Source organism: Homalodisca vitripennis, chromosome X (genome assembly GCF_021130785.1).
Source record: "Homalodisca vitripennis isolate AUS2020 chromosome X, UT_GWSS_2.1, whole genome shotgun sequence".
Taxonomy (NCBI): Eukaryota; Metazoa; Arthropoda; class Insecta; order Hemiptera; family Cicadellidae; genus Homalodisca; species Homalodisca vitripennis.
In genome coordinates, this window is record NC_060215.1 from 27,421,170 (window position 1) to 27,445,796 (window position 24,627).

The 24,627-nt window shown below is 34.4% G+C and overlaps 1 protein-coding gene across 1 annotated transcript; it reads right to left on the reverse strand.

Moving 5' to 3' along the window:
• Positions 1-17,429: 17,429 nt before the first annotated feature.
• On the reverse strand, positions 17,430-24,627 carry LOC124369403. The gene has a single exon (XM_046827407.1). The coding sequence runs from the start codon at positions 24,606-24,608 to the stop codon at positions 18,948-18,950; it is 5,661 nt and encodes a 1,886-aa protein (XP_046683363.1). The 5' UTR covers positions 24,609-24,627; the 3' UTR covers positions 17,430-18,947.

A 24,627-nucleotide genomic window follows, 5' to 3' on the forward strand; every position in this document is an offset into this window, starting at 1 on the left:
CAGAGCATTTGTTATGAACATTGATACTACCCTGGTAAACCAGTATTATATCACATAAAGAAATTTCAATAACATATAATTTATCAATAACAAAAACAAGTACAAAATTATTTAGTATAACTCATCATATTTATGAATCCAGAAAGCGTACATTTTCTTACATGTCAAACTTTATATCTTTAAAGTTAGAAGCAATGTTCAAATGTTCTTTTCATTTAAAATTATAAAATTTTATTTATCCACTAAACACATTCTGTATTGTGAACACATATCCCTAATTGCTATAAATATGTATTTACAAATTTGTACAATTATACAAATCTTTTTGGTTGGGGCACTGAGATCTTGCATTAGGCCTAATCAGATTTACCACCGTTGTCATGGTCTACTGGTTCACTTTCTTACAACTCTCTTATATATCACTAGATTGATCTAAATAGTTCCTATTCACTTCAAATGCATATAATGTTGGTAAAATTCACCACGGTGCAATTGTGTATTTGTAAAGTACACAATATAGATTTTCATGAAATTGATAGACAAATTTTTCTGAAGAAAAAATTATTTGGTCAGCCACACTAGTCGTGGAGGTGAAAAAAAGGACGTCTAAAAGGTTAAAAATGTGAAAAAGTCCTTTTTTTATCTTTTAATTCTTTTAGCTTTACACACTTATAACCAAGTGCCAGACACATAAATAATAGTTGTAGCAATGTCAACCAATAAGAGAGTGAAAGTCACAATGCTCAGTACAATAATTGGTCACTATCTCACTGGCTGATTCTGATTACATTTTTACTTATATGTCTGAGGGTTGTTTTATATGTATCAAGGTAAAAGATATGACTTGTGGAAAATTTACCATTTGATTTTTCTCTTTTGATAATCTTCAATTTTGGCCCCTACTAAAATTAAGTGTGATGGCCAATTTCATTCTTCAGTCCGACTGAAAGCATGACTGAGGTTGTAAGAACAACGGAGAGAGAATAGGAGAGGCACAGTTCTGCAGCACCACAACAGAGGGTAGTCACCACCCTCAACCCACTCAGCAGCCTGATGTAACAGGAAACTTACCTCTGCAATTTCATTCTCCGTGCAGGGATCAGATTTCTGTGTTGTAATGAAATATTCTTTGTATTTGTGTTGACTTTCTAACTAGCTGACTGTGCAGCTTAAACAAATTAACCACTCCAGTTATCAGGGCACATTTAACTGCATAGACTCTTAGCCTCTGCCACATTACTGCATGACAGTCATTCCTATAAACTGTAACAACACGTGTATGTGTTTGAGCACAACTGAGTGCACCTGATGAGACAAGAGAAGAGAATGCCTCTTCACCTAGATTACACTATATTTTGTGGTCTAGGTGTCTCTGATTGACATTTTGATCTTCTTCTTCACCGACTATCTTTTGGATCTCTTCACACGAACATGACTCCAGATTTCAGGAATCAAGTCTGAGACAGTGTCAGATTCCAGACGTATTAAGAGGACGATGAACTGGAGCTAAACTCAACTTCACACCTGATATAATTAATATTAAATAAAAATCGACAACAGAAAAAAATCAGATTTAAAATTAAATATTAAAATGGTCCTTTGGAGTATGCAATATTGGAGTTAAGCACCTAAACTGTGCAGTTTAACGTACTAAAATGTGTCGTTTCAGATGTCTAAGGCCACTCCATACTGCATGTTGCTGGATATATGCTAGCTATTTTTCAAAATATAGCTCAATTGCATACCAAATGAGACTGTTTATACTACAGGGCAATAGAAACCCGCCACCCCAGCTTTACTGGCGAAACATGGCTACTTGTCGCTCATAGAGTGACCTTTTGGAATGTGGCTAACACGCATGCGATAAACTCCTCAGCTCTATAAAATGCTTGGAACATTAAAAAGTGGAACTTCAATTGTGCAATAATCTGCAAATAGCGCTTCTGCTTCAGCACTGTTCTCTGCCGTGTACTTGAGCTTTTCTTTTACGTTTACAAGTGGGTGGTTATGTGAATAGGAGTGAAATAGAGCACCTAATTGAAGAAATATGTACAAAGCGAATTGGGACTCTACTTTAGAGCTGACATCTTTTCGAGTACTGAACATAAAAATGTGACCCCTATATCATCGCAAAGCGTCCTTTACACTTGAGTGATACAAATGTTATGCGTTAAATAAAGTAAAAATTTGTGTGGAAATGTGTCAACTGGATTACTTATGTAAGTATCTTTGATATTAAATCAAATATTTAAAAATCTCTAACAAAGTGGGAGTCTTAACCTTGAAACTTTCTTGCTCTTGCAGCTGAAGTTGGTAGGTAGAATATTATTATATGAAAACAAAGTGATAAAACAGAAATTTCATGAGGTAAAACTATTGAAATTAGTGTTCCAAGCAGAACACAATACATTAGTACTATCCTTTTTCAGAAAGTTCAAAAATGTTTCTTTTGACAGAGGTGACTTATCGAAAGAGTTACTGGCAACATTATTTGTACCTGCAATCCAAACCATATAATCTTTTTTTTGTTTAGCTGTTGCACTGGACATCTCTTGCTGTTGCTCTGGCGATTTCTTCAAAGCGTGCTCCATTTTGTATGTGACCATAAACCTTGTAGTTGTTGTTCAGAAGGCAGTCTGAATAGTAACTTATCCCTATTCCTGACTGTCGTCGTCTGTTGGTAGATTAGTCTTTTCTCCACACTCTGATCTGGTACCTCCTGAAGAATTAGTGTCTTTGTTGGGACTCTTGTGGTTCAAAATTAATGTTTATTTCCTTTAAGCGAAATGTTGGGTACTAGTCTGATGTGTATCTTCAGATGGATCGTTTATAATAACGAAGGGATGAAACGAGTTTTCGAGGAGAAGTTCCAATGAACATTCAGGGTGCATCACCGTTCCAGGTCCATATAAATTCTTTAAATCCTCCAACTCTGTTTTGTAATTATTATGCATTACCTTTAAGCGCTCAATTTCTTCCCTGTCACATTTCCAAGCACACTCAAGAACTTCTATGGACGTATTTTGTTTACCAATAGTAATTTTTGCCATATTATGTTCTTTTTCCATTTCGGAGACAAAAGAGATGTAGTTTTGATCTGATCTTTGAGATGCTTAATGCTGCTTTGCTAATTAATGGTAGTGGTAGGGTCCCCAACAAGGGCCTCAGATGAATGTTCCATATTTCTAAAAGCTTCATTTTCTTCAGAAATGTTGATGCTTTTTTTAGTGGTATGTCTAGTTGATTTTTAAGTTCTTTTATTACTTTTATTTACTCCAATTTATTGGCCTGTTTCCCAACTCAATAGCTTCCTCGTCGAACCCTTCTTAAGTAGCTGTCTGAAGTGCCAGGTTATTTTTTAAGAGGTCAAGCTCTATTGTTAATTCTTTTTTATAATTCTTGATGTTGACAGATGCTTTCTGTATAGTCTTTAATCTGTCCTCAAACTCAAACAACTGGTCATTATTTTTTAATTTCAAATTGTATATTTCTTCCTTTAAATCTTCATTCTTCTTACAAAGCAGATTTTCAGCTCCAGTTGTCATGGTCAGTGAACTTTCCAGATTCATATTATTTAATGGGAATCAGCGCTTCATGAGATCAAATGTATGTTTTAAGGGCAGTTGTAAGCACAAATAAATGTGTTTAAAATCTTTGAGAAATACATTATAGGAATATCAGTGTGATATAAATCATGACCATGTCAATGAGTGTTGTGATTTATTTATGATTTATCTACATACACGGACACGTAGATTACACCCTCAATTCGACAACCACAGCTGTTATTTGTAACACCTGTATCCAGTGCACTTTTAAAGATTGTTAGTATGTCATGCAAGCTTAGTTCTGAGATGACAAGATAAAAACTACATTCATTATAGTAATATCGTCAAGACGAGACAACATTAGTTTAAAAACCAAGCTTTTTATTTATGCTGCAAATATTTAAAGTGTTTATGCTAATTCGTGAGTAGGTGAAATTTTGAATCTAGACATAAAATTTACTAAAAATTGCAAAATCACAAATCTTTTTACATTTATTGAAAGACAATGTTTTTATACAAGATATATAATGCAAACATAAATGTTTTACGGTTTTATTTTAGATACAATACAATATTAAATGTCTAATACCAACATTAGACAAGTTAAATTCACTACAAAAATATTACACATTAATTAGGTTAGTATAAATATATGCATTTAGATTCATTTCACAGATTATTCAATTTTCTTCTGTGTACAGCAGTAAGTAGAGGTGATTAACAAGTTTGAACATTTATACGCTAGTTATGAAGACAATGAAGGACTCGATCAGACAGATTTAACAGGCATCACATTGGAATATGTGGAATCCAACTTTTAAGCTGGTTATAATTTTATTGGAGTACACGCTCCAAGCGCTCTCCATATTGTGGTGAGAATGGATAAATTGTTTTAAGCTTCTTCGTCGCCGACTTTCTTAGATTTCTTCAGAGGAACATGACTCCAGATTACAGGAGTCGACTCTGTGACAGTGTCATATTCCAGACGCTGCACTAAGAGGAAGATGAACTGAAGCTAAATTCAACATTCACACTGAATCAACCCTTCCCACCATAGCTAAGTTATTGTTTACTATCCACATCCTGCCCCAAGTGCACACAGATGCCGTTCTGATAAGATCTGTATATAACGAAAACAAGATCAAGCACAAACTGGGTCTAAATCTTTCCCCATTTTGCCTCAACAGATGTTCGTTTGTGATAAGGTCTCAGTTACAGAGATAGGTTAACCTTTTGGGATCCGTTACTCCAATTTAGAGATCGGTTATCTTTTTGGGATCCTTTACTCTGTGAAACAAGTTTTGATGTGTCGCTGCACAATTATCTCTGAGTTATTGCTCTGATATATTTACGACGATTTGCCTGTTTCGACTTCGGTTCTTCTCTTCAGCTAAGGAATTTTGTGTTGAGGCAGCAGATTCCCACTGCAAAACATCCACCTTAGGATAAGATGTGGATGGTAAAAAACATAATCTTGATACACTAATCAAGGTATATATCTTATAACCAACCTATCTTACTGTTGTAATATAATCAGTTGTTCCACACTTCAACACAATGTCTGTCACTGATTGACCTAAAAAAGAATCCTTTCTGCATAGTTACAGGAATATTCTTACAAGTATACTAATAAACTATTAAAAGTATGCCAGCAGTCATCTAATCATTTATCACCATTTTTTATTATTTCAATCAGCGTGAGTACTTTGAATCTTGTTAATATATTATCTTCAGACATTCTTTTATAACTTAATGCACTGATTTTATCTTGGAACTCAAACTGATATCTTTAAAATCTAAATCAATTTTTTAAGATTTATTTTCATTACAAGACTCACATGTCCATTAAAGCAAATTTTTAAAAATGTCAATAAATTGTTCATTACTTAAATTTGTGCAATTCGTGTGAAACCAAAGATTGCATCCCCACCACATCCAACCGATTTGCAAATACTTTTTTCACATTATGAGCATATAAGCCTATATTCCTTCGGTTTTGTCATAGTGATCGACGACCAAATAACAATTTAAAACTCAATAAATATTTTAAAATTGAATAAATAAACCATTTGAATTGAGAAAGTAAACAACTCAAAATTGAATAAATAAATTAAAATATGTTTTTCACACGTAACTTTGACAAAAAGTAATATCTAAGGGCAGATTTGAACCAGGTCCTCCAAAGCAGTAGTCCAGCACTCTGTCTCTGTGCTATCCTATTGTGTGGATAACAAGGGCTATCAAATAACTTACAGCTGTCACTGCCACTGTCCTTGTCTTACAAACTACTTGTTAGAAAGTCCAGAGTCCTAACTTATGAAACACCACTTCCATTATCAGCTGTTAATGTTAGTTTATAACAACCTTCTTAACGGTTGGCGTAACTAACGCCAATGCAACCAATGCGGTGCATTGGGGCGCAGGCCTTCAGGGGGCGCAGGCCCTAGAAGGGCGCAAAAGTGTTTTTTTGCGCCTCCTAACGCTGAGTATGTCCATTGTGCTAGTCACAATTTAAATTTAGTTTTAAACGACAGTGTGAAAATCGATTTCAGAGATTTCATCATTCTATGATACAATAAACAGTATTTATGTATTTTTCGGCCAAAGCCTACCAAGATGGCAATGTTTAAAAGAGTTGACCGAACTCCTGTGTTATCAAGTTAACCTTGAAAAAACTCTGTCCTACTAGGTGGTCGTCAAGGTACGACGCGCTTTTACTATCAATCAATGTAAATTTTGTCGCTGTGCTGAAGTGTCTATCGAAAATAATTTTGACTTCAAGCAAGAACAATGAAGTCGCAGAAGCAACTGGTCTTATAAAGGAAATGTCTTCTTTTGAGTTTGTTTTTGATGTTAGTGTTTTCAAAGTCGAATTTTAGAAAGAATCCAGATCACGTCGAAAACCCTACAGATGTCCGACGTTAATCTAGACGATGCAAAGAATCTCCTTCAGAAGTGTTTAAATACTGTGAGCCAACTGCGAGGAGAATTCGACGATGTCCTAGATCAAGCCAGGAGGTTAGGCTGCTAAGTGGAATATTGATTCGTCAATGACCTCCAAACGTAAAAGAAAAGTAAAGACTTTTTTTGACGAACTTTCTAGTGACTATGAGTTTAGTGATCCTGTGCATTGCTTTAAAGTTAGGGTATTTGTGAGAGCTGTTGATATTTTAATTTCACAGTTAAACGAAAGGTTTAAATCTATGTTATGTATAACTGACACGTTCAGTTTTTTTAAACCCAGATAATTTGTTACGGTTTTCTGACGAACAGTCAGCCTCTGACTTTTGTAAAAAAATATGAATCTGATGTGACTCATGCTTTAGTTAACGAAGTCATTTGCTTTAGAAATATAGTCAAAGAACACATCAGAAGTAATAAAATAAGCAAAATCAGCCAGCTGGCTGATTATCTATTGATTGAAAATAAGTTTATTTCATCAAGTGTGCCAAACGTATGTACTGCATTCATAATGTTTCTTACATTACCCGTGACTGTGGCAAGTAGTGAAAGGTCTTTTCCAAACTAAAAATAATTACGAACTACTTAAGAAATTCTATGTCCAATACTAGACTGTGTGTGACTTAGTGTAAATTAGTATTGAACATGAGAGAGCTCGGTCTTTAGATGTAAAAAAGGTTAGCTAGACGGTTCCTAGAAACAAAGAGCCGTAGGGGCTTTGTCAGGGAGTGGGAGTAGGAATTAAAAAAACCCTCAATTAAAAATGTCTATGTTTCATGTTTAGCATAAAATTAACATTAAGATAATGTTGGAGCTTCTTACATCATTTATATGTCACTGAATAAAATGTAAAATAAATGTAAAAAGTAAAAAGAAGTAGTCTTATTTTATCGTCCTAAAAAGTACAATAATTAATTGAAAGTATGTAATGTGATCCTAGTCTTGTAGTTAGCCCTAATTGAAATGTTTGTACATAATCTTTGACAATCAAAACATGTAAATGTAAACAAAAGATTCATCATTGGTGTTAACATTTACTAGGTGTTTTGCCAAATTTAACATTAGTGTTTACGTTTACCAATTACCAGGTGATTGAATGATTGATTTAAATTTTACTAAGTTTGAAACTAAATATGATCAAGAAATACAAAACAGTAAAAAGTCATAACATCATAAGTTTTAATAATCCATTGATTATAAAACATTAAAAAATTAGAAATACCGTCATTTTTGACAGGATGATAACCTAAATAACCTAGTATATCATATATCTTTCTCTAATTGGATAGAGATTGTACAATGCCGTATGTAGCGAAGCAGTATCCAGGAAGACTTGCATTGGGGCGCAATCAAACTAGTTTACGCCACTGCTTCTTAACCATTTCACTGTCATATACAAAGTAAATGTCAGGAACTTGGCTGTTTATACTTTTGGAAAAGAGATTTAAAATTAAAATAAAGTCAGTGTAAAATAACCTCAGCGGTAAAGTCTGATTAAATACGAGTACGTAAAAGTTTGGTTTTTAGAAATAATAGTTCTCTTACAGTTCCAGCTTGTGCTTCCTAGAGTTCTCATTAAAGTTAAAATTTAATAAAACTCAAACACATAAATGTCGCTAGATATTAAAAACATACACAAATATGACACATGCATTAAAAGGCCTTATTTTCAAATTCAAATTACTTTATTTGTATCATATATACAAAAGGGCGAATTTAGGGCCATAAGACCTTGTCTTACAATTAACCCTGTTTTCCATCTCTAGCAGACAACTCTCTCCAAGGTTAAAAAATGAACAAGCAAAGGTTGGAGGAAATTAACAAATTTAACCCACAGTGTGATCTTCACAATAGTTAGGAGACAAATGAGAGCCAAAACAAAAGAAAAACTATTTTGGTAAACAATATAAAAATAGGCAATGAACATTCAAACTACCAGGAAGAGAAAAGGGACAAATTACAGCCACACCACTGAACCAACTTGTGAGAAAGCAGAAAAATCTTTGCTACAAGACTAAACATCTCACAATAGAATACACATAAGAATCTCCTACTACGATACGAAACCGACTTGTGAGAAAGCAGAAAAATCTTAGCTACAAGACTAAACATGTCACAATAGAATACACATAAGAATCTCCTACTACGATACGAAACCGACTTGTGAGAAAGCAGAAAAAATCTTTGCTACAAGACTAAACATGTCACAATAGAATACACATAAGAATCTCCTACTACGATACGAAACCGACTTGTGAGAAAGCAGAAAAATCTTTGCTACAAGACTAAACATGTCACAATAGAATACACATAAGAATCTCCTACTACGATACGAAACCGACTTGTGAGAAAGCAGAAAAATCTTAGCTACAAGACTAAACATGTCACAATAGAATACACATAAGAATCTCCTACTAAAATACGGAACCAGCTTATGAGAAATCAGAAAAATCTCTGTTGCAACACTGAACTCTCTCAGTAATAACTAATAACTAATATTGACCATAGAACAATGGTGTGGTGATCGCTTACAATGTTCCAATCACCAATGCTAAAAATAAACAATTATGACATGAGTAATGTAATTTCAATAATAAGTAGTGTCTCGGATCTTGGACAAGCCTGCAATTGACAGTATTAAACAGTTAATAAATTCAATAAAAAAACTATTCTATTCTGTTGACCGCAGATGAACAATTGTTACGTATTGTGCTAAGCGAGAGTCAAGGACTATTGTCGTCATAAGGTGCGGTGTGGCAGTGACTCATAGTTGGCACTGGAAAAAGTGAAAAACCCGATTCTGATCAAACTATTCAAATGATTTTAAAAGTAAAAATTTCAAAATTCACAATATTTATTGTCCACAAAATTACATCTTGAAAATGTAATTTTCAAATTTTAAATGGAAGTTCTGTACAATAATGTTGTTACTACAAATAAAATAATTGTTCTGCTTCTATGCATCTTTTTATAATTACCTAAATACAAATCAGTTTTCAAAATTAAAATCGGTTGAAAATGAGGGGAAAAAGAGAAAAATACTCATGTGCTGCTCTGTGGTGGCTCTATTTGCAGCTATTCCTGGCATGGTAACCTTAACGTCAGTTTCGCAGATTACTCCACTTATCTTAAGGTTGAGTAAATTAATAAACAGACCTTGCATCGAATTCCATTCCAAGTATTCCAGACAATAAATAACAAACCCATTCAAAGCAACCTTAAAGAAAATTAAAATAGGGATTTTGCGATATCAGGTGATAACGTCAACTGGATCTAAACTTTTCAGAATTTCATCCATTAGTCACTTTATACAGTATGATAGATACTTTCATTTTTAGCTAAAAATTATTTCACTAATAATGTATACACTGTTATATATTACTGTATAAGTGTTTATGATCAAATATATATATATTTGATTGGGAAAAGGTTTCATTCAGCTTTTGCTGTTTCCACCATGGCCCAGTCCCATCAGAGTAGGATATAAGGTGATCTATTGTACTTCCTCAATATCAAAACACTCCTAAATCCTATTCCGATTAATACAAGTCAATCAAGTAAAATCTTTCAGTTCAATTCAATTTAAAACATATTAAATTGAATATGCACACATAATCTGTGCATGTAGTAAAATTGAATAGTGTCACATGTTTAAGCAATAAATACATAAACATTCTTATATTAATTTAATTAGTTTATTATTTACAAGGTATATACTAAATACCTTGCAACATTTCCTACTTTAGGTTATTAAGTCTAACTTATTTTCTACAGCAAAAAAACTCATTCAAAGAATAATCTCTTAAATTAAAAATATTTTTAACTTTCTTTTAAATGTATTAATACGAGTTATTTGGTTCATTTTAGATAGAATGAGGTATATATCTAAGAAATTTTAATCCAATGTATGTTGGTGTTTATGTATAAAAACTTAATTGGTGATGAGTATGATTTCATTCCTCTCTTTAGTACTGTTAAATTTGATCTTTTAATAAAGTTTCTATAGTAAATTTTGTGTCAAAAATATACTGTCGATAAACTGTCAAGTTTTTAGATTTATGAATTGCTCCTAACTGAATCTTGTGCGCGTAGCCTCAACATAACTCTTACTGATTTTTTTTCTTTTTAAAATTTGATCATTGGTAAATTTTTTAGTTGATCTATAAATACATATGCCGTATGCTATGTGAGGATGTACATATACAAAATAAAACATACTCAATTTTTAAATATCACAAATATTAATTACAGCACAGGTCATATATATTCCTGAGTTAATCCCTGAGGAATTCCTGAGTTAATATTCAATAATATTTTACTTAAATATTGATCTCAGCTTACATTTTTATCAACCACTAAACCTAGAAAGCTGTTAATTATTTTCCTTTCAACGAATTGATCGTCAAATAATAACATTGGTTCTGCTTGACATTGATTTTTATGTGTTTTGAAATATATGAAACTTTTAATGTTTAAGTTGAGATTATGATCACTTAAGTACCTTTTAATATTCACTAGTTCTGTATTACAAAGTTCCTTAACTTGATCTGTAGACATCCCAAATATTTTTAAATTAGAATAATCTGTGTAAAGATAGAGATTACTTTGGGGTATACTTGAGAATGATAAACATATATCTTTAAAGTTGCACAAGAACAGAAAAGGGCCCAAAAACGATCCCTGAGGAACTCCTAAGTTGAATGGGTTCTAGGTCAGACACTACTCTTAAACCTCTATTTTTTGGGGATCCAGGTGAAATTTCTACATACTGGGATCTATTAGTTAAATTTAAATTCAAACAATCTCAATGAATTTTTTTAACTCCTAAGGAGTTTAATCTCTTAATAAAAATGGGATGTCTTAAACTGTCGAAAGCCTTGGTCAAGTCCGTAAACATTCCCACATCACGTTCTTCTTTGTCTATCGAGTCTATAATTGATTCAAGAAATTCTATAGATGCTATGTTTACTGACCGGTTACTATGGAAACTATGTTGAATATCATTTGTAAGGTTATTATTTTCCAAAAATTCTGTTAATTGATTGTAAACAGATTTTTAAATAAATTTTGGTTATTATTAGTAACATGAAACAGGGCGATAGTTAGTAACATTTTTCTAGTTTTTTATGTAAATTGGTATTACTTTCGCTATTTCAACTTGTAAGGAAAAATACTGGAAACAAATGAAGAGTTTATAAGATGTGCTAGTATTGGACTTACCCGTTTTTTTAACTCCGTACACAAATTGGAATTTCGTCAAACCCACTTGAAAATTTATTTTTAAGATTGGCTATTACTTTCTCAACTTTAAATTTATTGATTGGTCTTAATTGAAACTGTGCCTCTATAATTGGGTTGCATCATTGTTTTTGGGAGAACAGAGAACTCATTTTGGGTTGTCATGCTAGTAGGATATGTATTTTTTTATACTATTCACAAAATAGTCATTTAATACATAACTAACAACTCTTGGATCACAGTAGGTCTTGCCTTCTTTTTATATGGAGAAATTTTCTAGTTTCGCATACTTGTTGCTTCCAACTTCAGCATTTATTAAATTCCATACAGAGAATGTTGGAGGAGTTATTTATTTTGTGTTTAACCCTCCGAGCGTCCATCACATTTCCCTAAACGTCCACCTGTTTTTGTAACTTTTGCAGTCTTTTTTTTGCACAATTCATAAACAATCTTAAGAATGGTTTAAATATAGTGTATTATACATCATCTTTCTTGGAAAGAATCACAGAATATGATTATATAAGAATAAAAATCTGTAAAAAAATTTTCTTTTTTCAACAGCCTGAGAAAGGGAAAAAATATTTTTGAAAATATTTTTTAAAATATACAAGTATCCACATGTTATTGTTATATTACCTCTACAACAATTTCATAATAGGCAAATTATAACAAATTTAGTCATGAACACATAAATATACAGGGTTATAGGGTTCTGTGAATATATTCATAATGTTATATCATAATATATTCACAACAACACACTGAACAATCGCGCGAGCCGCGTCCCGCCCGAAATAACAGCTGGTATAAACTACGTACACTAGCATCTGGTACAGACCAAGAGGTATGCAAAGACCACTAAATGTAAAGAACAATTCACAGGCTTTCGTTATATGTAATTTAGAACAATATTACGCGAATAATAGTGCGGGTCGAATTAATTTGACCGGCAAGTGCCCGCCGTCTTAAAATAAGACGGCGACGTTTAGCGAAAGGTGCCGTCGACTTAAAACAAGTCGGCCGACGCTCGGAGGGTTAAGCAATGTTTTTAGACTGCAATTATATGATAATGATTTTTCCTTATAGTATTTCATATATTCAGCAAATGTAGAGGGTTTCATCCCTTTTTTTAAATTTTATCAAATTGCATTTTTTCCTTTTAAGTGTTTTGTGATAGAACCATGTTTCGTAAGATTTTTGTCAAACCTTTTAGAAACAGCCTGATCAAAGTAAAATTTGAACAGGTTATAAAATACATCGTTTTTTTTTCTGAACTTCAGCAAAATACACATCGACCCAAGATTTTTGTTCATTTAGCTTTGCAAAAAGTACAATGTTTTACAATAAAATGACTGCACTTAGGTAGCTGACAAGGGATAACTCAACTACAACATTTGACCATCATCATCTGACAAATATGTAACAACTCCAGTTGATGGTAACATCACTGCAGGATGTTGTCTGTTGAGAATACTTAGCCCCCCAGAATATCAAATGTTGACTTACATTTTCATGATCTCTTCTTAAATTTCTGATCGATTCATCAAAGCACGAAACAATGGTATTTATTTTTTATTGGTTGCTGTTAGCTTTTGAAATTTTACTATATTGGAAATGAAGTGAGAAAAATTACTTTTGTCCCCCACACACCCGATTGGAGAGCATATCAGATGATTCAGTCCTCTTCTCTTGAAATTGTCACCCACGTGCTTGAAAGCAGTATCATAGTCATTTAAGCTTGTTTTTTCATAGTATCTGCTCTTGGTGATTAAATTATACAAGCCACCTTGTTGACTGTTCCACTAATATACATATACAACAATATTACATATTAACAAATTGAATATTTAATTTCATAATGATAACTCCACATTCCATCATTCTTTTTATGTTAGATTAATAACCATTTAATTCATATTCCACGAAAGCAAGTATTAATAAAATTAAGCAAGAATTAATACAGTAAGTTTAAATTGTGAGTAAATATCTTGCATTCTAAACTGTTTATGATTGTCATGGCATTTTGATATTTTGAATCATGTTCTATGGGCTACCTTCAAATGAAGATCTCAACACAACAACTTTAACCTCTGTAATGTTATTAAGTAGAACCCTCAAAAAATTCCATAATACAGGGTTGAGTTATATTCAACACAAAGTCCTATAGCCCCTTGTAATGCTTGAAATGGAGTTGTAACTGTTGTCTGTATTATGAAACCTGTATTATAAACTTTTTGGTTTATTGGCGTCCCCATGGTTTTGTATGTAGTTTAATCGCTGAACTTCCATTTGAATATGTATGTCTACAATAAACTGTTGATATACTGTATTTTTTTATTATGTATACGTAAGAAACATTCACCTATCACTAATTTACGGCATGGAATGTGAAAGATTGTACACGTCTTTCTCAGTTTCCTTTATTTTGTTTGGTCATTATGAGTTATTTTTTGGATCCCATCCACATTATATGTGGAAACAGAAGAGGATATGCCATAGGATTGCAGTGAGGGCTTATTACTGACAAAAGGAGCCTACCTCTTCGGTATAGTTTATACCCAAATTGCCATTGCGTCATATAAAAATAAATTAGATATTTAGCAAAACTTTTTTTACTCAATTTGCCTATAAAATGGAATTACTAACTTTTAACCAATTGGCAGCGAATTTCCGTACTATCGGAAGTTACGCAATAGTTTGTTCACATTGATTTCATAACGTATTTAGATCAAATGCTCGTAAAACTGTGGGTACATAACCTTTGTTAGGAAATATGGAGGTTTTTTTAATTACTTTCCTGGAGGTTCATGTTCTGTGTGTATATTCATTTATTGCAGCGCGTCTATTTACGGACGACAGCTGATCGGAAAATTATATTAATTATTCGAATTCATTTACCAATTATTAACTTGACTATTTACATTTACCGGTTAAGCGTTTAGCGAATCTTCTACCGTTACTTGCTGAGGAACGAATACAACTTTCTGTCATCTGTCGCCTGTAATCACGATAACTGTCGCATGAGTTTACCTAAAGGTTTGGCATTTGGAGTGAACCTTTACTTGAACTACTTTTAAATTGGTATTGAAAAAAGTAAACACCGTTACATTAAGAGTTCCGATTTCTATTTACCAAAAAGTGACCTTAGCTATATCGCTCTTGTGAGTCGGTAACAAGAGAAAACACAAAATAACTAAATTAGTTTACAAACAGAATATATTGTGTGAGGGTTAATCATATGACAATTTTTCATTAACTTATCAACATGTGTGTCAGGTTTTCTTACGAGAGCATATTTTCACCACAACGCTATTATGGAAAATGAAGATATGTTCATACGCAATAAAAATATTCTCAATTCATCAAATGAACAAACGCTTACTTGAAAATAACTAAAAACGTTAATCGGGTTGTCCTTTAATATCAACAACTTGTTCTGAATCCGCTTCTGGTGGGTCACAAATCAGTAAAAGTATGTAACCACAATCTTCTCTTATTTATGATACAGTATGTATTGTATAAAAGGTAGGCAAATCAGCACTTTCTATTTCCATTTCTATCTCTAAACTGGCAATGGAGGTGTCTGGCACTCGTAGCGGCACCGTACGTTAGAGAAACTGACACGTGCACCGGGCTCTAAGCATACGAGTGGACAAGTTGGGCTGAGGACACAATATAATACCAATTATTTATTGTTTGAGACATGATTTAGACGTATGTTAATCTTATTACAATTAATTTATATCACGTAGATCGGGCGGATTCGTTCGCGCCTCGGAAGCTAGCATTCTGCTCTCGTACATTTCTCGGCGTGGTGTTGCCCACGCCCAGAGTATTGTGCGTGCGCCACTCCCAACCGACGCTGTTACCTAAGGCCTGTTTCACGTGACGCGAATTCTCGCCGTGAGAATTCCACGCGTTCGATTTAACACGCGATGGAAAGTAGTGATGAGCTTCCAGTAGCCATTGTTTGTCTATCTGTGTTAAAAAAAAGAAGAGAGTTAATTTAATTCTGGAGAAACCCTTTGATTAAAGACAATTTTGTACTCTACTTCAGGAACTTAAGGAGAATGAATCAAAATCTTTCAACTATTTCAGGATATCCATGGCTTCTACAAAACTGTTTATATCATGAAAACATAAACATGAGCAATCATATTCAAACCGTGGAAATGCTAGCTGGTGCCATTTAGCGAATATTGTAAATGGTTTAATCTAATTCTAATAATGTTTAATTTTATCTTTGTCTTTTCTGATCTATTATAGAATCGTGCAATACATTTTTACATTATCGTACCACACTACTAAGGAGTCCTCTACATATAAGAGCGCTGAGGACTAAAAGCCAGGCAAATGATTTCAGTCCGGTGAGAACAATCCAGTAACAACTTGATTTTGCACCGCCCGCCGCGCAGAAACCTCCTGTGTTCGAAGGCACGCGGTGTGTACGCGAATTCCGCGCGGTGAAAAGATCTTAGCTCTCTCTTAAAGATAAACTTTCTCGGATAATGATAACAGAAACAGGCCTCAGTGATAGCAGGGTCTTATAAATACTTAGCTGATAAATGCCGGATTAGCAGGATATACACATATACGGGAAACTTCATATGGAACATTATAAAAGGAGGTTTAGCTGTTTTTCAGGGTTGCTACAGGAGTCCAATAATGAAATTCCCTGACTTTTCCCTGATTTCCAGACCAAATTTTTCATTTTTCCCTGACTTTTTTCGACGCAATCCCCAGGGTTTTTGGCAATTAATGGGTGGAAAAAGCGTCGTCTGCAGGCTTGGACTCGGCGCGGCGGCAGTAAGTTTATTTGTGTAAAGGGATTTTATATTTTTCCCTGACCAACGTCGAAATTCCCTGACTTGAGACCGGATTCCCTGATTTCCAGTCCTGTTTTTTCCCTGACCTGTAGCATCCCTGCTGATACAAATAGTGACTATACAAAGATCAGCTTCATGTTGATGCTGAAGTCAAAGCTGAATTGGTATTCTCAATGTTGATAAACAAATTTCAAGTTCAAATCGAAGGATTGAAATCAAGATAAGACCATTTAAGACTTTTTGTTAAGTGGTTGAAATGAAAAATGTCAGATTAATACTAACTGGATGCAAAGATGAGATAACAGGCACAGATAAGCCTAGAAACAATGGTATCTAATGGTGGTAGTGATCTAGAACCTAACACATTGATAATGAAATCAAAATGCAGCAGCCACCCTCGCAACCGGCCATAGAAAGAATAATCTAAATAACCTCATGATGGAAAAATCACTGTAGTAATTAAATCGTTTACATAAAAATATAATATAAATTAATATATTCATAGAAAAATGTATAATAATTATTTACTCACTCACTATTCTTATCACTGCAACTAGTAAAAGGCAGACAGACTTGAGATGGCCTGTCTTCTTTTTGACAGTATCATTGCTGCAAAGAGAGTCAAGTCTTCCTGGAAGGTGTTCAATCCAATCAGCGATGTAGAGGAAAGCTATTGTAAGCAAATTGTTGCCGCACAATCTAAACTAGAGAAGTGAATGGGGTGTGTTAAATAATTGCGAAGGTGAACATAGGTTTATGTATGTTTAATATCTTTACAAATAGCATGTATCCTAGTTGCAGAGAACTAACTCAAAATATAGTTTACAGTTGATCTATATATATATACATACTTGAATGAAGAACTCTTCTGTTATGACCTGTGCTAGAGGTTTATATACAATCACAAAATGTACAAATAGAAAATATTTAGAGCCGATGACAAAAACGATATAAGTTAAACTGTTACATAAAAATATCTTAGAGAATGAAATGTACAGTCTAACTACTAGCCTTTATATTGTATTATGTTAAAAATACTAAATTAGACTTTACAATGGCAAACTTTCCCTGCCATCACAGACAAGCTAATCAAGACACCAAACTTGATATAAAAAAGGTGGTTATTGGTTGGGTACAGAATACGAGACTGGAACAGATACAAAACTAAACCTATATTTTATATATATTGTACACGCAATTTTACAAACAGATTTGTATGTACACACAACAACAGCGTATACTGAAATCAGCTCAAGCCAGGGGAGATCTCAACAAACTAGTAAAACACCGAGTAAACTAAAAAACTTTACTAAAAAATTGCAACACCAATAATTGTACTGTGTGTTCAGATAATTTCTCACAATTTATTTTACATTTTTAAGTCTAAGCTTTTTTGTAAACTTGATTTCCGTAACTAGGCAGTTAAAAAATAGAATTTACATTACCTAGATAACAATTGGACGACACAGAAATGCATAGGGAAACAAGCAATCTAAAAAAACACCAGTATTGCCATAATTTTGTACAAAAAGTTAAAACGAACTCTCCCACCACTTAAAATTGTTTTTAACGCTCTGCTGTATTTTGTTGTTCAATTGTCGTTTTAAAATTGTTCACTTTAAAAAACTCATTACTTTTTTCTATAAAAAAGGTGATTACATTACACAACGTTTTTATGGTCTTAAACTGACCGTGTTAATTACAAACTGTTATTGTTGGAAAAATGCTAATTTCAATAAATCGTTCTTATTACTGTAGGTAATTGAAAGAACAAATACACTAACAATAGAACAACACAAACGACATTTTATGACGGCAGAGCAACAGCCACTTTGGTATCAGTTACATGCTGTTTGTTGTCCATACTTAGCTACACTACCGTTTAACAATAACATCACTATTTTTATAGGTAATATAATAGAGTAAATAAACAGATAATTATTAAAATTAAAGGTAATCAAGAACAATCTGCAGTTTACTAAAGGCTATGGTATTGATAATAAATGATCAAACTTCTTTAGTAAAATATAAATGAACAGTAAACAATGGTATAAAAGGAGGATGGTACCAGATGTAAAGGGGATAAACCCTTCTGGGACACAAATCCCTTAAGGGTGCTAAAAAGTGCACTTGCAGACTTGAAGGAGAATAGTGATAATGGTCATACATAAGGTTATATTCAATGTTTTTACGTATGTACGTAACAAAATACAATTTCTGTTATTTTACAAATGTTTAACCCTAGAACTGGCCACCCACTTTCATATGCTGGCAAACCTATATTGACTGATTTTTATGGTTCTTCAAACTGCTTTGGAACCGTTTTACTCAAAATTATATACATAAATGGGGTTTCCTTCATGAAATTATGAATTTAATTGTCACTTTCACTGGATTCACTCTGTTTTGGTCTTTTTATCTGTAACGGTGCAACTTGTGGCCTCTGTATCGACAGGGTTGGCTGGAAGTTCAGTCCGGAGGGTGGAAGTTGAGGCGACGGGGCTGTCTCTACTTTTCTCCATTTCAAACTTGGCTTCTCTTGTTCTTCTTCTTCACTTGAGTAACCGCAGAATTTGTTGCGCACACGTTTTCTCTTTGAGAATCGTGCACTTTCATTCTCAGAACCACTGCCTGCTGTTGCATCCGACTGTAAAGTAGCGATGGGTGTACGGAGGGGTGAAGCGACTTTTGTTATCAGATTATGATGGTTTGTTGACACCAAGGAAACTGGAGTAGACGTTGCACTCGGTATATTCATTGACGTAGAAGGTTTAATCTGCTGATGTGGTGACCCGGTTTTACTTGTAGACTTTTTACTTTGTTGGGATATTCGTCTTCTCTTATTTTTAACCTTTCTTCTAATAACAGGTGGCGGAGGAGATGTTTCCTCAACAGTGGGAGCTGCTGGTGGTGGTGGTGTTGGTGGAGGTGGTGGCGGTGGGGGCAGTGTTGGAGGTGGTGGAGAAACCGTTCCATTATTCACAAGTGCAACACTAGCCAACAACATCAAGTTTCTCTTCTCCATCTGCTGTTTGGCCTGGCTCTGAGGATACTTGTCATAGAAATCTTCATCAGTAGATGACTCATCTGTGTCTAAATCTGACTCTCTTATTGGTAATTCAACTGCTTCTGCAGGAGAATCGACAACAAGATCTTCATCTGAAGGAGGTGGTGGAGGTTCCTCAGGAGTAGGTGGGGGCAGTGTTGGAGGTGGTGGAGAAACCGTTCCATTATTCACAAGTGCAACACTAGCCAACAACATCAAGTTTCTCTTCTCCATCTGCTGTTTGGCCTGGCTCTGAGGATACTTGTCATAGAAATCTTCATCAGTAGATGACTCATCTGTGTCTAAATCTGACTCTCTTATTGGTAATTCAACTGCTTCTGCAGGAGAATCGACAACAAGATCTTCATCTGAAGGAGGTGGTGGAGGTTCCTCAGGAGTAGGTGGGGGCAGTGTTGGAGGTGGTGGAGAAACCGTTCCATTATTCACAAGTGCAACACTAGCCAACAACATCAAGTTTCTCTTCTCCATCTGCTGTTTGGCCTGGCTCTGAGGATACTTGTCATAGAAATCTTCATCAGTAGATGACTCATCTGTGTCTAAATCTGACTCTCTTATTGGTAATTCAACTGCTTCTGCAGGAGAATCGACAACAAGATCTTCATCTGAAGGAGGTGGTGGAGGTTCCTCAGGAGTAGGAGTCAGCCCTTCTTTATGATGTTTATGTTTTAACCTTTCTTTCTTCTCTTTTCTAGCTGCAAGTCTTCGTCTGCCTTCCGATGTTGAACAACTACAGTTTGATCTGCAACTGCAATTGGAAGAATCTGAATCACTGCTATAATAACTTGATGATGAACTATTTGTAACTTGTTTTTTCTTCTTGGGTGACTTCTGTTTCTTTTTGTTACTTGAAAGTGACTCTGTTGGAGGTTCAACTGTTGGAGGAAGCGTTGCAGGAGGTTCTGTTTCTTCATTCTCATCCTGCTTAGATTTACCAGGAATTAGACAATAACTGTGATCTATAAGAGCCCAATTAGACAAATCTTCCTCAATTGGCTCAGGTGGAGTTTTAGGTTCTGTTGTTGAAGTAGAGGGTAATATATTAGGTGGAGTTTTAGGTTCTGTTGTTGAAGTAGAGCGTAATATATCAGGTGAAGTTTTAGGCTCAGCTGTTGAAGTAGAGGGTAATATATTGGGTAGAGATAGATCCTTACATTCTCTCTTTTCAAGTTCAGCTTTGTATGACTGAAAGTTATCCCATACTCCATCAACGATAGGTACAGGGGGTAGGCTTTCTTCTGGAGATTCTTCAGGATTATCTGGAGCACTAGGTCCAATTTTCTCATCATTTACACCAATCTGTTCTTCACCCACCGTCGGTTCAGTAAACATTTTTTCCTCTGCCTGTTCTGAACTTGCTGGTTTTATTTCTTCATCAGAGGAATCACTCTCAGATGACAGATTTAAGGGAGGAAGATCATAAACATCAAGAATGGGCTTATCCTTTCGATCTCTATCTTTTTTCTTCTTTCTCTTTATTTTAGCCCCAGGAGCAACATCCGACTTACTTTCACTATCCTCTGACTCATCCTTATTTACAAATGATTTTTCCTCTGAAGACATTTGATTATGTACGTCTTCGTGTTTAGAAAGTAACTTTTTTGAAACAAATCTTTTATCACAATTGCTACAACAATATGGGAACTCTCCACCGTGAAACCTCTTATGCACTTTTAAAGCAACTGCTTTTGTAAAACTGGCATTACATTCTTCACAAATAAACACTGTGGGAGGGATGCAAAAATGATATACATGAGGCCATTTCTTCTGTAAACACTTTTTACATAATACACTTTCTGTGCCGTGTTTCCAAAACAAATGCTCCGTTATATCAGGCTTATTACAATAAGAAATTCCACATCTATAACAGAGATGATTTAATTTGTGCTTTCTCATGTGTGTTGAGAGTTTTTGTTGATCTCCTGCTACTTCCAGACATATATCACAAGTATGATGACTTTTTCTCAAATGAACCATCAATCGAAATGCTGATGGAATCATATCCAGATTACAAAAACAACACCTGAAATTGATATCATCAAATGCATAAATTCCAGGGCACATATGACATAGCAATTCACTATAGCTATAGAAATTAGCTTTACACATAACGCAAAGTAAGACTGTTTTTTGATGCATTTTCCTTTTGTGAACATTCAGTTCTTTGTGAATTTTAGTTACAAACCTACACTGAAAACATTCATAAGTGTAATCATAAGTAGTATTTAGAGTTTTGTCTGAACTATCATATGAGTCGGTGTTGAAAAATACAGACTCCAATTCATTCAGGGAATTCTTAAGTTTTTTTATTACGTCTTGACTAGTTTCATTATTTTTTATAGGTTTGTACCTATGTTCAGCAAGAAGATGTAATGCCAACTGTTTTCCATTGACAGCAATTTTTATTGCGTGACTACAATACACACAGTTTAAACAAGAAGTACGAATACATTCTTTGACAACAGATTGTGAACTAGTATTTTCAAGTTTATCTTCTAAAGTGAGAGCCATAGCAGGTACATCTTCCCCAGCAAGAGGTATCCCATCATTGACTTCTTCTGGAGGCGGGAGATGAGGTTCTTCTAATACATCATTTAATGTTTCATTGTCATTTTCTATATGTTTGCCTATTAGAGGATCAGTATCAATATGAAAGTCTTTTGAGCCTTCATCAGAAACTGTATTTTTTTCTTCTGTTTCTTCTGAAACAGCTTCATCAGGGTCGTTTTTATTGTCTTCCAAGTTGACTTTTGAGAGCTCCTTGGATTTTTCATCCACTTCCAAAATAGACTTATCACTATCCGAAGATAAATTGTCTTTATCAAGATCAACTGACAGATTGCTGCCTGTCTTCTTTTTATCATCTTCTTCATCATCATCATGACTTTCATCTAAAGATGAATCAGAATCTTCTTTATTAACACTTAAATGAGTTTCAGGTTCATCATCTGAGTCAGATGATATAGAGGCATCCTTATTATTTTGAGATGGTAACACGTCACCATTAACATTGGAAGTTTTATCAACATCCATTGTAGTGGTAATAGAATCTTCTTTAAGTTCACTATCACCAAGCTGTTCTTGCTCTTTTGAAGATTCATCTATATCATTGTGATCCATTTCTTTCTGATCACTCAATTCTTTTGATATTAACTCCTCTGATACGTTTCTTTCCACGATTTCATCATTAGGCTTATCACTGTCAACATTACTGTCTTGTATCGGTTGTTCCTCTTCTATAGGTTTATTATTAGTGTCTTCTGATTCTGTTTCAGATGAACAATCTTCTTCTCCATTTTCTTCACTATTCTTTGGAGTTACTTGCTGATTTTCTTGCTCAACAGTAGGTTCAGTTGTTTCTGGATCAGTTTCAGCAGGCTGAATGTCCGTCTCAGTTGAATTATTTTCTTCTCGATTCTGTTGTAACGTCTCAGAAGGCTCTCTTTCTTCTTCAATAGCTAAATTAGTATTCGGTATTGGGCTGTCATCTCCTATAACAATAGGACTTTCTTCTGTTCCACTTTTATCACGTTCCCCAGAACCATCAGCAATATCTACATGACAAAAGCTGGCAGCAAGACTTATATCATAGTCTTCATCATTATCTGATGACTGAAGGGTCTTGGTTTTCTTATCCATCCATTCATTATTATCTGATGACTGAAGGGCCTTGGTTTTCTTACCCATCCATAGTTGTCCAGGTTTACTGTTTTTAGAGACTGCTAAGTTGTATTTGGTAAGAGTTGCAGACTGTGCCTTACTGATAGACGTTGGATGGCTACCAACACCTAAGCTTTGAGTTAGAGCCCTAGGTGTATTACTCTTTGGACAAGTGTAGTTGTGGCCACACTTCACTCCACAAAGGGTGCATTTAGCTGTTGGGTCATTTACTATGCAGTGATGGTGAAAATAATCTTCTCTTTCATTGAACATATTTTCACACGTACAACAAATTAAATAGCATGCACCTTTGTAGGAATTTTGAAATTCTTCACTTGACTTAAAGGTACTCTCTTGTATTTTATGTGAAGTTTTCAAATGGTCAGCAAGTTTGTCTGCAGTTGCAAACATCGTAAGGCAAAACAAACAAATGTGTTTTTTATGTACATCTCGCATGTGTAAAAATAGATGCCAATTTTCGTAATACGTACCACAAGCAGAACATTGATAAACTTTTCTTGTTATTCTAAAATTTGGATTCATATTCATATTAGGATCAGAGGGAGGCATTGTATCAGACTGAAGATTTGTAATGAAGCTGGACTTCTGAGCTTCTCCACATCCTCGTTGATGCATATTCAAAGCCAACATCGATGGAAATCCTTTCTCATCACAACGGTAACACTTGAACTGCATAGTTGGTTGCAGGCCAAGATACTGAGCATACTCAGCCTGAGACACTGCTTGATTTTCATCGCTGTCTCCTTCACTTCCTTTCTTGCCATTTGCTGTTGTCTTCTTTTTTACCTTATTTATCTTTGATATTCGTGGCCTGAGGTTAGGTTTTGCAACTCCTGGTGCAGGACCAGAGATAGAGTCATTTTTATCCTGATTAGTATTGTCATCTTTCAATTTCTCCATTTGAGCTAGTATTCTTTTCTTAAACCCTTTAAACTCAACTGATGATGTTTCATCTTTTCCATCTCTTCCATCATCTATTTCTTCTTCATTTCTTGCAGTGTCATTTTCTATTATGATGATATCTTCCTCTAAAGTATCTGTATGTTTTCTTTTTGCAGGTCTGGACGTTGGGATTGAATCCAACTCTTCTGGAGTTTCATCTTCAACTGGTTCAATACTTACCAGATCTTTACTTTTGTTTTCATTAATCAATTCTCCATTTACTTTCCTGGAATCTTCTGTGGGTTTTGGTATGGCCTGTGGTGAAGTTTTCTTACATTTTGTGATTATTATTTTGTTTCGCCGCTGTGACAGCCGTACTTTTGGCTCTGCTTTGTCTTCATCACCCATACTAGCTGGAAAATAATAT

What these genes read in the sequence shown, in the direction of transcription:
- LOC124369403 (XM_046827407.1), bottom strand. Translation starts at nt 24,608, where the DNA reads ATGGGTGATGAAGACAAAGCAGAGCCAAAAGTACGGCTGTCACAGCGG.